The 12,791-nt window shown below is 47.1% G+C and overlaps 1 protein-coding gene across 2 annotated transcripts in view; it reads right to left on the bottom strand.

Annotated features, from left to right (window-relative positions):
• TRERF1 (transcriptional regulating factor 1) overlaps positions 1–12,791 on the bottom strand; it is a 246,761-nt gene that overhangs the window by 38,988 nt on the left and 194,982 nt on the right. For both annotated transcript variants that reach the window (XM_011986720.1, XM_011986719.1), the window contains exons 5-6: positions 3,103–4,796; positions 711–757 (exon numbers count right to left, since the gene is read on the bottom strand). In XM_011986720.1, the coding sequence (XP_011842110.1) occupies positions 711–757; positions 3,103–4,539 (1,484 nt within the window). In that variant the 5' untranslated portion in view covers positions 4,540–4,796. The remainder of the gene's footprint in view (positions 1–710; positions 758–3,102; positions 4,797–12,791) is intronic.

Consider the following 12,791-nt stretch of genomic DNA (forward strand, 5'->3'; position numbering starts at 1 on the left):
TGAGGCTCAGAATGGGAAAAGTCCTTCTCAAACTCATGCAAGAATTGAACAAAACGTCCTTCTTCACGTCGGGACTTCTGGCAATGGATCTTGACTTGGGAACAATAGCTTATTACCCTTCAAGGGTCGGCCTGAGCCCAGCTCTTCCAAAAGCCTCCCCGCTTAGAGACACTTGTGCAAGTTCCTGGGGCAGCCTCTGTATTGCACACTTTAGCAGTTTATCAGGTTTGGCTAAATCTTTATTGACCATGCCCATGAGATGAGGAAGCCAGTCTGTACTGTTCACTGCTGCATTCTCAAAGCCTAGCTCTATGCTTGGCACACAGTAGATACTCAATAAATACTGAATGAATGCACAGTGGACAGAACATGGGCTTTGCAGTCAATCCCAGCACTGTTACTTGATGTGTAACCTTAAGCTCTTTGAGCCTCAGTTTTCTCATTTGTAAAGTAACAATCATACTAGCTAACAATTATTGAGTGCTTACTGAGTATAGGCACATCATCATCATACCCACTCTCACGGGTTACTTTACTACACACAATGCCTAGTGCTTAGCACATAGTATGCACTCAAACACAGCAGCTGCTATTATTATTTCTACACACTTCTTTGAGGAATGACATGGAATTTAGAAATGAATCATGAGAGACACCCCAGAAAATCCTCCCAGTCTCCCAAAATACCAACAAGGCTCTACTCATCCTACCTTGACTCAGGGGACCCCGGCTGGGCTCTCCCATCAGGTAGGTGCATCTAATTTTGAGCCAAACAGGACACCGAAAAAAAGAAGAGAAAAAAACGTGTTCTGAAGGGAGAAGTCCTCGAGCAGTGGGAACATCAGGTACTCTTCCAGGAATCTTTCTGCGTCTGCCTTGTGCTGACCCCATTCATGTCCACTCATGCCCTCGCTCTTCTGCATTTGACATCTGTCCCTGAATTGCTCCTTGACTTGGGACCACCGCCCCCACTCCTGGAGCTGCTGCCAGCCACAACAAGCCCACCAAGATGCAACCCCCCACCGTGTTCTTTCCTGTTCTCCCAGGGCACCCACTCTGTGCACAGATAGGCTCCATTCCCATAAAGGACACAGAAGAGAGTTGGAAGACACAGCACTATGCCAGGAGACCTCCTGATGGAATTCCTCCCCCCTTTTTTTTCTGAGACAGGGTCTTGCTCTGTCACCCAGGCTGTAGTGCAGTAGCATGATCATGGCTCACTGCAGCCTCTACCACCTGGGCTTAAGCAATCCTCCTGCCTCAGCCTCCCAAGTAGCTGGGACTACAGGTGTGCGCCACAACACCCAGCTAAATTTTTGATTTTTTGTAGAGGCAAGGTCTTACTCTGTTGCTTAGGCTGGTCTTGAACTCCTGGGCTCAAGCGATCCTCCTGTATTGGCCTTCCAAAGTGCTTGGATTATAGGTGTGAGCCACCATACCTGGCCCTGGAATTCTTCTTAAAAAGCCTTAGCCAAATCATCTAAATCATCTCATTCCTATATTTACAAAGGCTCTCAGTTACTACTGTTTCTGAGCCCCAGACAAAGCAAACTCAAGGGGAAGTTCATCTCTGGCCTTCAACCTCCATCAGAACCTTCTCTCTACCCAACCAGTTCCCATTTGGGGTCGCCTTCTCCTCAGACACGGCTGTCATCTGACTGCAGCACTTGGAATAAGCCACAGCATGAAAAGTGCCCAGCACATAGTAGGCTGTTTTCTGGTCAAATACTTTTGGGAACTAATCAAGGGTTAATCATGGTGCATAGGCTGAACCGGCCTGCAGACATGTTTGTTTGGCTAGACTGTTTTTTAAAAATCCTTAATGAGAATGTATGGGACGGGGTATCTGCTCTCTAGTCCCCAGTCACCACCACTCCCTAATGTCTCATACCAGACAGTTTTGCTTATTTACTTTCCCAGACTGGATCATGTGGGCAGCTAAGGTTTTCATCTCCGCAATCACACATGGTGTGTGGGAGACTCACAATGCATTACCATATTAAAGACTACAAAAAGTCCTGCAGTACAGCAACCTGTTTCACTTTGGGAGGCTATAGCAGGAGGATCGTCTGAGGCCAGGAGTTCAAGAGCAGCCTGGGCAACATAGGGAGACATGTCTCTACAAAACAAAACCAAACCAAAGAAAGTACCCAGGCATGGTGGCATGCACCTGTAGTCCTAGCGATGTGGGAGGGTGAAGTGGGAGGATCATTTGAGCCCAGGAGTTCAAGGCTGCAGTGAGCTATGATTGCATCACTGCACTCCAGCCTGGATGACAGAGCAAGACCCTGTCTCTAAAAAGAAAAAGGGGCCGGGCACAGTGGCTCACGCCTGTAATCCCAGCACTTTGAGAGGGTGAGGCAGGCACATCACGAGGTCAGGAGTTCGAGACCAGCCTGACCAACATGGTGAAACCCTGTCTCCACTAAAAATACAAAAACTTACCAGGTGTGGTGGTGCGCACCTGGAATTTCAGCTACTTGGGAGGCTGAGGCAGGAGAATCACTTGAACCCAGGAGGCGGAGGTTGCAGTGAGCCAAGATTGTGCCATTGCACTCCAACCTGGGCGACAGGGCGAGACTCCTTCTCAAAAAAAAAAAAAAAAAAGAACCCCCTAGTTTATCCAGAGAACCCACTGTTTCCCCAGCAATATCCATTAAACACTGTGGAACGACTGTTCTGAGCAATATACTTTGAGAAATGCTGTCATAACGTGGTCTCCCTCCCAAAGGGGGACCAATGTCACAGAGCATATCCTGAGCACACAGATCCAAGGGAACTGAGACACCACCACTGTGTGGTCCCCTGGCACCCTACTCAAGGTCTTGACCATTACGTGAATCATTTAGGGCATGATATGGTACTCTGGCCATCTCCTTAGTAGATTATAAGCTCCATGGCCAAAGGACTTAACAGAGATTGATTTTGTATTCCAAGTGCTTGGCACAGACAGTGTGTGACACATGTAGGTTAATGTTTGGGGAATGAATAAAGAACAAAAGGGTTGAGGAGGCTTGGAGAGAGGATTGAGCACTGCAGACTCAGCCCTGGCTGACCCTGTAGCACACTGGGTATACAGAGAAACTTCCAGTGGGAGAATACCTGGGGCCACATGGCACTAGGAGACAGCTGCTGATGCTGAGGCCCCATGTTGTTGAGGTGGATCCCACTGGGGGATAGGAGGGGGCGATGGGGGAGCGCGCTGCTGACCCGGGTCAGATCCGAGCTCGCTGGGTCTCCCATTCCTGCGTCAGGAGGCCCCATGTCCCCATGGGAGCTCAGCATGGCCTGGGCCTGTCTGTCGCTAGAGTAGGTCTTCAGCTGACTGTCCTCACGCTGCTGGTGCTGAGGCAGGTGGCTCTGCTGGTAGAGGGGGTGGCTGTAGGGCTGCTGGGGCTCCTGGTAGTAGTACTGGGACATGGAGCCCAGGGGAATCAGCTGGACAGTGTGTGCCTGCTCTGGGGTATACTGGTGAGGGTCCCTGTGATAAGAAGGGGGCTGCAGGTGCATCTGTTGCTGCTGCTGCTCTTGCAAGTGCTGCATCATGGGTTGGGGCTGATAATACTGAGGTATCTGCATTGAACCCTGCCGCTGCTGCAGCTGTAGCTGCTGCTGCTGCGGCGGCGGTGGCGGCGGCTGTGGTTGTGATGGGCGAATTTGTTGCGGCTGCGTCTGTATTTCTTGCATGGAGATACGCTGTTGCCCGGCTTGCTGCTGTTGCTGCGGTGGGTAATACTGGTGCTGCTGCATCTGTTGCATGTGCTGTGACAGCATCTGTGGGGCCTGCAGTGGCTGTCCTCCCTGCACTGGCACCTGAGCCAGTGGCTGCTGGTAGTCATAATACAGGTGCCCTTGGGTAGGGTGCTGCCCGACCTGAAGGGCTGGTTTGGACAGCCCACCAGTGAAACCAGGGTGAGGCTGCTGGGACACCTGCTGGTAGCGGGAAGGGATAGCCGGTGCTGGGGGCTCCATGGGCTTCTGAGACAGCAGCTGGCGGAGGGCACTGTCAGGGGCTCCATCCATCACTGCTGACTGAGTGTGCAGCACCTGGGCCATATTGTTGACCTGAATTCGCAGGTTTTGGTTGGCAAACACCTGGGTGAAAGAGTCCAGCTTGTGTAAGACACCGCTGGTAAGCTTCTGGGTCCGGATCTCGCTGGCCTGGGAGTAGGTATATTGGTAGCCATCAGTGGGCTCAGCCTGGGCCGGTGCCCCCCACATCATGTTTGAGTTGGCCAGGTTTCCACGTAGCTGGACATGGTTTCCAGGCCCTGCATGACTTCCCCACCCTCCCTGCCTCGAGGTATCCATTTGGCCAAGGTTTTTGGAGCCAACAGGCAAGCCCAGACCATCCCGCGTTTCTTGAGGGAAGTGGGGGGAGATGGGCGAGGCCTGAGGGGCATCCATTCCGCCCCCTGTTACTGCATTCCCATAGTTGTGGTTCAGCCCGCCGTGGACGCCAAGTGGTGGCTGTTGGTAGAAAAGGTTCTCACTACCGTGGGCCACATGGTTGGTCTTGTACAGTTGCTGGTCACCCATGCTGTCCGCCTTGGTTGTGAACGTCCAGCCACAAAACCATAAAAAAGGTAAATAAAACAAACCCAAAAGGACTGAAACCCTGAGAAGCTGAGAGAAAGTGTCGGCACTACTCCACGGCTGACATGTCTGTGAACGTGGCTGGAGCCAGGTGTTCCTGTTGGCCTGTACCACTCATGTGCAGGGCGGGGGGTTTCACATCCTCTCCCTGGCTGAGGTACGGACCACACAGCACTGCGGTGAGGAGACGGCGCTCACACCTGCAAGGCAAGAGGCAAAACACAGGAAAGGATTTATTTGGATGTTTTGTGATGAGCAATTGATATCTACCATGACCAGTGATAAAAATAAATATATAATCCCAGCTACCTGGGAGGCTGAGACTTGAGGTTCGTTTGAGACCAGCCTGGGCAACGTAGGGAGATCCCGTCTCAAAAATGTTTTTAAATTAGCTGGGTGTGGTGGCATGCGCCTGTAGTCCCAGCTGCTCAGGAGGCTGAGGAAGGAGGATCACTTGGGACCAGAAGTTTAAGGCTGCACTGAGTTACGACTACACCACTGCACTGTAGCTTAGATGACAGAGTGAAACCCTATCTCTAAAATATATACATACATATATATGTATATATATGTATTCATATATATATATATATATGAAACAGGAGACTCAATTAGAAATAGCCAGTGTCATGCACTGCACTCCACACCCTTTTCACTGAGTCCGCAGATCTTAATTCTCACATGAGATGCAAACTCTTACTTTCGAGCCATTGTTCAATGGCTCAGTAGTTTATTGATTTGTTAATTCATTGTTTTGTTCATTGATTAATTCATCCATTCTTCTGAGACCCTGCTATTGAAAGCCCAACACTATTCTAGGACCTGTGGGAAATATAAAGAGGTTTAAGATATGCATTAATCAAGTTATCTGTTCAACACATATTTATCAGACACCTATTAACTGTTAAGGCACAATGCTGAGAAATGACTAAGACATAGGCCTGCTCTCAAGCATGTAGTTAGAAAAGGTGATGAGTTGCATGAATAATTACAAAGGGGAAAAAGATACATGTAATCAAAAGGTAAAAATAAGAGAAGCAGGGTGTGATGGCATGCACCTGTACCCTCACCTATGAGGTGAGGATTGCTTGAGCTAACGAGTTCAAGACTAGCCTGGGCAACATAGTAAGCAAGACCTCATCTCTTTTTTTTTTTCGAGATGGAGTCTCGCTCTGTCACCCAAGCTGGAGGGCAATGGTGCGATCTTGGCTCACTGCAACCTCCGCCTCCTGAGTTCAAGCGATTCTCCTGCCTCAGCCTCCCGAGTTGCTGGGACTACAGGTGCCTGCCACCACACCCAACTAATTTTTGTATTTTTAGTAGAGACGGGGTTTCACCATGTTGGCCAGGATGGTCTCGATCTCCTGACCTCATGATCCGCCTGTCTCTACCAAAAATACAAAAATTATCTGGGCGTGGTGGCAGGCACTTGTAATCCCAGCTACTTGGGAGGCTGAGGCAGGAGATTCGCTTGAACCCGGGAGGCAGAGGTTGCAGTGAGCCGAGATTGTGCCACTGCACTCTAGCCTCAGTGACAAGAGCAAAACTCCATCTCAAAAAAAAAAAAAAAAAAGGTTCAATTCCTAGACCCTCAACTTCTACAGAAATTCTTTCTAGAACTCATGGGTGGCAGAGTCCTTTTAGGCGTTCTCTTTCCTAATCACCCTCCTTTACAAAAAGAAGGGCAAACTTCTCATGTACTGCATCAGGAAGAATGAAAAATGGAAACATAATAAATGCTGATCCTTGTCTCATGCTAGCAATAACTAATATTCTTCTATGGATAATGAAATTGAAAACATAGCTCAGCACCAGCAATGTTTTATTTCTAGACCTTGGTGGGAACTGCATGGTCATTCTCACTCTGCTGTAATTCAAGCTATACACTATGACCTGGTCATATACATAAAGGTGTATATGCTGTGTGTCAATTTTAAAAAGTTTATTTTAAAAAGTCACCCCCCCGCCCAACGAAGTTACCCAGTACCACCATTTCATTTAGAGATGTATTTTCAATGTAATTTAACTATTTATGTTTACTATTTATCCAAATTAGTAACACATTTAATGTTGTTTTGATCAACTGTGTACTATTAATAATTGTGATAACTCAAGCCAGAAGAACATTTTAATACTTAGATCTTTTGATTTTAGGAAATTAAAAGAGTTTCAACTTTCTACAAAATTGTTACAGAAAAATATGGTAAGGAAACAGGTGAAAAAGTTCCAAGCATAAAAATATATTACACATATCACATTAGGATAAAATTCCACAGAGCAAGTGAAATGAAAATACAATTTCCAGAAGAAAAAGGAACACTGACTATTAAAGAGGGTGTTCATGCATTTTTAAAATGGATGACGGGAGGTATTAAATTGCTATGGTGTTTAGATTCCACTGGATAAATTTAAAACAGTGATGTAATAGTTTTGCTTAAAAATATCAATGTTTACAACATACTGGAAGTTGTATCTTCAGCAAATGTATGATAAAAAAATGTGGGTGTAAACTTAAAACTGTATGAAGGGGCAAAGAGTTTTAAAAGATTCTTTTAGGGAGGATTTTAAACAGAAAAGTTTGAAGACCACTGCAGTCGTCCCCCTCTACCTGTGAGTGAGCTGAGTTGGTCTGTCCCTTTCTGAATTATGAGAGAAAGAGATGGAAAACTTCAGATGAAGGGTTGCATTTGGTAGAGGGAAGGGTGGAGGAAGGCCAGCCGTGGGTGGAAGGGGAGGCTGGCCAAGGATGGCTGCAGCAGTGAAAGGATGCTGGGCACAAGGATGCTGAGCTTCAGAGGCAAGGAGACTAATGAACCTTGCTGCTCAAACGGTGTTCCAGGTCACCTGGGAGCTGGCTAGAAATGCAGAATCTCAGGCTCCAGTTGAGATCTATTGAGTCAGAATCTGTATTTTATTGAGATGATCCCCACCCCCATGTGCACATTAAAATTGGAGAAGCACTGAATCAGCAGACTCTCGCTGCATCCAGGTGAGGCATAACTAAGACCAGAACTCAGAAGACATTGAGCAGGGAGCGAGGGAGGAATAAGAGAAACATTCCCTGTCTTGCCAGTGGGAAGCCACTCTCCTTCCTTGAAACACTCTGGCCCCCTGGGGCTTAGGACCCAGTCTGAGACACCCACTCCTTTCCTCACACATATTCTCTCCTTTGACAGCCTCATCCACCACCCATCCTTTCTGACCCCTTATTGATTTTAAGCAATATCATGACTGCCCCCAGCTCAGATGATCTGAGATCCTGATCAGCTCCCTACTCTACGTCACCACATCCACATTCAAAGGCAATTCAACATCATCTCTCCCAAACTGGATGCTGTTTTCAAGGAGCTCTTTCCTTGAACCTGCCATGCTCTCTTCCACTGCAGGGCCTTTGTACATGATGCCCCCTCACCATTTGGAGAGCTCTTCCCCTCCTCCCCAACACGGTATCCTTCAGATCTCAGCTCAAATTACACATTCTCAGAAAGTTGACTCTGATCCCAATCCCCAAGTCTACATCAGATTCCTTTCTTACATGTTCTCATAAAACCATATTCCTTTCCTTTAGACTACTCTCCGCTTGTAATTGTACATCCACCAGTGCAATTATTTCATTAATGGATCTTTCTCTATTAGAGCAGGAACCAGGTCTATTTTTACCTAGGAGTCTCTTCCTCAAACTTACCATAATGCCCAGCACATTGCAGGACTCCAATAAGGATTTGCTGAAGGAAGGGCAGCATTTATTGAATGAATAGATCAACAAATGAGAAAAAATTAGAAAACAGTGATCAAATATCCCAGTGAGCTGAGACAGGCAGAAAAAGATACTCAGTATAGATCAAGAAGTTCTTAAGTTCTCATGAAGAATAGTCAGATTGCACCTTGGTCCTGATAGACAAATAGGGCTTACAGAGGTGGAGAGGACCAGGAAGGGTATTCTGGACAGGGAACAGCATGAACAAAGGCATGGAGTCAGGTTCAGGAGTTCACGCTGGGACATCATGTCCTTGTCCAGAACTCACCAATGATCAGGCTAAATTTATAAGAAAGGGATAAGTTGTAGTGGGCCTTAAAGTGACATCTGACAGTATTATCCTTTGGGCATTAGGCCTGGCTATTTCAGAATGCTCTACCAGGCTTAAACCTCTCCACTCAACCTTCCTTAAAAGGCTTACACAAAGTCACCACACCCAGAAAGAACTACTTGTTGAAACTCACCCGACTTTGAGCACTATTGATTTCATGTCTCTCTCCTGTGGCCCTGTGGGTAGAATGGAAGCTAGATAATTGAACTTCTGTTGACATGTTTGCTTTGTTAAGTCTTCCCAAACTGCTAGGGAAAGGGATTACTTCCCATTCTCAGTTGCAGGAGGCTATTTTTTATTTGTTGACATTTCCGGAACTGGAATGTAGTTTATTTAGAAGCACAGAACCCTAGATGGAACCCTAGGTGGGTTCCCAAAGTGTGGTTCTTGGGCTAGCAGCCCCAGCATCAACTGGGAAATAATAAATACTAATTCTTAGGCCCCATCCAGACCCCCTAAATCAGAAACAGACTGGGGCTCAGCAGTCTGTGTTTTAATGAGCCCTCCTGTTGAGTCTGATGCACACTCAAGTTGAAGACCACTGCCCCAGAGATGATCTGGTCTCTCCACGTTACAGATGAAGAAATAGAGGCCCAGAGATGTAATTTCTGGGCCCAGAGCAGTGCCTTGCTGATGGTAGGCAATCAAGCCTCATTTGTTCAATGAAAGAAGGGGAAAATGGCTGGGCTCAAGCCTGTAATCCTAGCACTTTGGGAGGCCAAGGCGAGCGGATTACTTGAGGCCAGGAGTTCGAGAACAGCCTGGCCAACATGGCAAAACCCTGTCTCTACTAAAAAAAAGAACACAAAAATTAGCCAGGCGTGGTGGTGCATGCCTGTAGTCCCAGCTACTTGGGAGGCTAAGGCACAAGAATCGCTTGAACTGTGGAGGTGAAGGTTGCAGTAAGCTAAGATCAAGCCATTGCACAACAGAGACTCTGTCTCAAAAAAATAAAATAAAAATAAATAAATAAATAAATAAAATAAAAAAAAAGAGAGAAAATGATTTTTCCTAAAACACCGTAGGGAGATAATGGCAAAACCATGTGCTATTTATTTTACATTAAATGTAATATTTTTTGAATAGGTACTAGATTCACATGGTTCAAAATTCAAAAGGTTAAAATGGATATGCAAAACAGCAAAAATTATCCCAAATAAATGCTTGTAAATAAAGTGAAAATCATGCAAATTGTAAAAATAAGAGCATATGTGAAAAGTCTCCCTCCACCCCCATCCCTAGCCACCCAGCACCCCTTCTGGGACAGTGAATTAGGTTCTTATATATCCTCCTAGAGACACTTTATGCTCATAGAAGAATACTGGTGCACAGCCCCTCTTATACAGATGGTAGCGTGCTAGGCCGTGGTTTAGCATCTTGCCAAAAGGCTATTTTAAACATATCATTTAAAACCTGGAAACTGTTGTTCTTGGTGGATTAGTCAATCTCCCAGAATTCTTATAATACCAACTCAGGATTCAAGTCTCTATTATTTTTCTAACAAGGTAACTGTTTTGCTCATTATGTGTAACAATTCCTACTGGGTAATTTGTACCAGGAGCTTTTTCATTCATGAACTAATTAACAGAACTGCTACTTTCCCATTTCTTCAGTCAGTTTCTTCCTTAGAGCAGGACTCCAGGGTGGGCTCAACAAATAAATGCCCACTCAGAACCTAAGGTGCCACTCTACACTCCCACAGAGCCTGTGACCGCCTTTCCTCTGCACTGACCACGTCACAGTCAGGCGACCCACTTCTGTGCCTATCTCCCGACTGGCTGCCCAGTCACTGTGACGCAGGGACAGTAGCCTGCCCATGTGGTGTCCTCAGGGACTGGGACATAGCAGATGCTCAACAAACGCTCACTGAACTCCAACACTGTGCCAGGCAAAGGAGACCTAGAGTGGCTTGTTCCCCTCTGCAGGTCCCATGCCTCTGACATGGACTGAGGGACAGAATTTACTAGTTTCTGTTGAGGGCATAGTGCCCTAAAGCACCAAATTTATGGAGTGCTGTAGAAAATAACAAGACTCTACAGAGACCTCCCAGCACACTTTTTCTATACAGGGCCAACTAGTAAATATTTTCAGCTTTGGGGCCCATGCATATGGTTTCTGTCACAACGCTGCCACGGTAGCGTGAAAGCGGCCACAGACCATATATAAACGAATGGGCGTGGCTGTGTTCCAATACAACTTTATTTATGGACACTGAAACTTGAATTTTATATAATTTTCACATGCCAAATGCTGTTCTTCTTTTGATTTTTCTTCAACCAATTAAAAATGTAAAAATCCTTCTTCACTCACAGGCAGTACAAGAATAGGTGTGGGCTGGATCTGGCCTGACCCACGGTTTGCTTGACCCCTGTTCTAGAGCATCAAAGTCTCTCCACACCCCACCCCCTGCCCTGGGGCACCAGGAGACAAGGCCGCAGTCTGCAAGGAGGATATCTGTCCTAAGGGCCACCCTTTGAACCAGAGAGACAGACAGAGAGATACATCAGGAGAGGAAGTTGACTTTGGCCAAGGTCTCCGCAGAACTTGTTTGCTTACAATTCAGAAGGGGTAACACCCTGCTCCGGCCAGACCACCATTGCTTGTTTGAGGAAGAAAAACCAAAAAGATTTTCCTTTTTCTGACCCTGGGCCGTCAGTTACAGACTGTATACACAATTCTCCAAATGCTTTGGCTTGTGTTTTAGTCCAGCCTTCCTCTGGGCTCTGTCAAGGAAGCTTCACTTGACTCCCCTGGGGGCTCCTCTTACTCCAGCTCACTCCCCAGCTCCCCCAAGCAGGCAGGAGCCAAGGGCGGCTCTCCAGGATGTGGGCCGCAGTTTGCCGTCTTCTTTTTAGCACCGTTGTTGTTCTAAATGCTTTCTGATTAGTCTTCTAAATAATTCCAGTGGGTATTTTATAATCCAGTTACCCGATTATCGTGGACATGTGCTGCCAATGACGGCGGTTAGCACCTAAATCTTCCTCTGCGCAGTGAATGGTTCGCTCTTACTCCCTCACAGCCCTGGCTTTCCTGCTGACTCGGGGCTGTGGGAGGATTTTCAAGGCTCCCTTTGGGCAGCAAGAAACATTCATTTCTCCACCCTCAGGTCTCACCCTGTAGCATCAGTTGCTCCCTCCAAGCCCTGGGGATCAGTAAGAAGCCGGACGCATAGCCCAGGAACCTGCAGAATGGAGGGTTTGGATTGTGCTTCCTGCAGGTGGCTCCTCATTAGGAAATAGAGATTGGAGCCATTTCACTTTTTGGTCGTCACTGTCACTGCCATCTTTCCTCTGGGCTGGCTATAGTTCTTTACCAGGGACTTGAACATCGTCTCTCCCCTGTGATTACCATATGCCACTTCTTTCTCTCCCTAGCTGCCATGGAGTGGTATGGAAACTAAGGACATGGGGAGAGAAGGGGCTGCAGGAGTCTAGGGTAACTTCCTGGAGGAGGCAGCCAAGGTCTGAGTGGGCCTTGTTGTTGCATTCCTAGACACATTTGTTTCATACTACCTTCCCTAAGTATCCAACAGCAGGGGTCTGCCTGCTCCACCTCCAGGGCCCTGGCTGGGATGACCTCACCCTCCTGTGTGGCTTGAGCCCCATATTGTGGCTCCCACCCTGTGAGGCCTGGGGTTGCCAGTTGTCCTTTTCTGCCTTCTGCTTGTGACATTCTTTGGGGCCTTTTTGAAGCCTCCTCCTTCAGATTGTGAGCTTAAAGATACAGGTTTGTCCTGCAGCAGTCCTGACATGGCTAGGATTGTAGGGAGATTAGGAACATGGGCATTGGCTCTGTGAATATGGTGTAGTTAGAAAAGCACTGGAAAAGGTGGGAGCAGTGGCTCATGCCTGTAATCCCAGCACTTTGGGAGGCCGAGGCCCACAGATCACTTGAACCCAGGAATTTAAGATAAGTCTAGGCAATAGAGTGAGACCCCATTTCTACAAACAATTAGCCAGGTATAGTGGCGTGCGCCTGTAGTCCCAGCTACTTGGGAGGCTGAGGTTGGAGGATCACCTGAGTCTGGGAAGTTGAGGCTGCAGTGAGTGGTGACTGTACCACTGCACGCGAGCCCTATCTCAAAAAAAAAAAAAAAAAAAAAAAAAA

The sequence above is a fragment of the Mandrillus leucophaeus genome, unplaced genomic scaffold, assembly GCF_000951045.1.
Source record: "Mandrillus leucophaeus isolate KB7577 unplaced genomic scaffold, Mleu.le_1.0 Scaffold3, whole genome shotgun sequence".
In the NCBI taxonomy this organism is placed as follows: Eukaryota; Metazoa; Chordata; class Mammalia; order Primates; family Cercopithecidae; genus Mandrillus; species Mandrillus leucophaeus.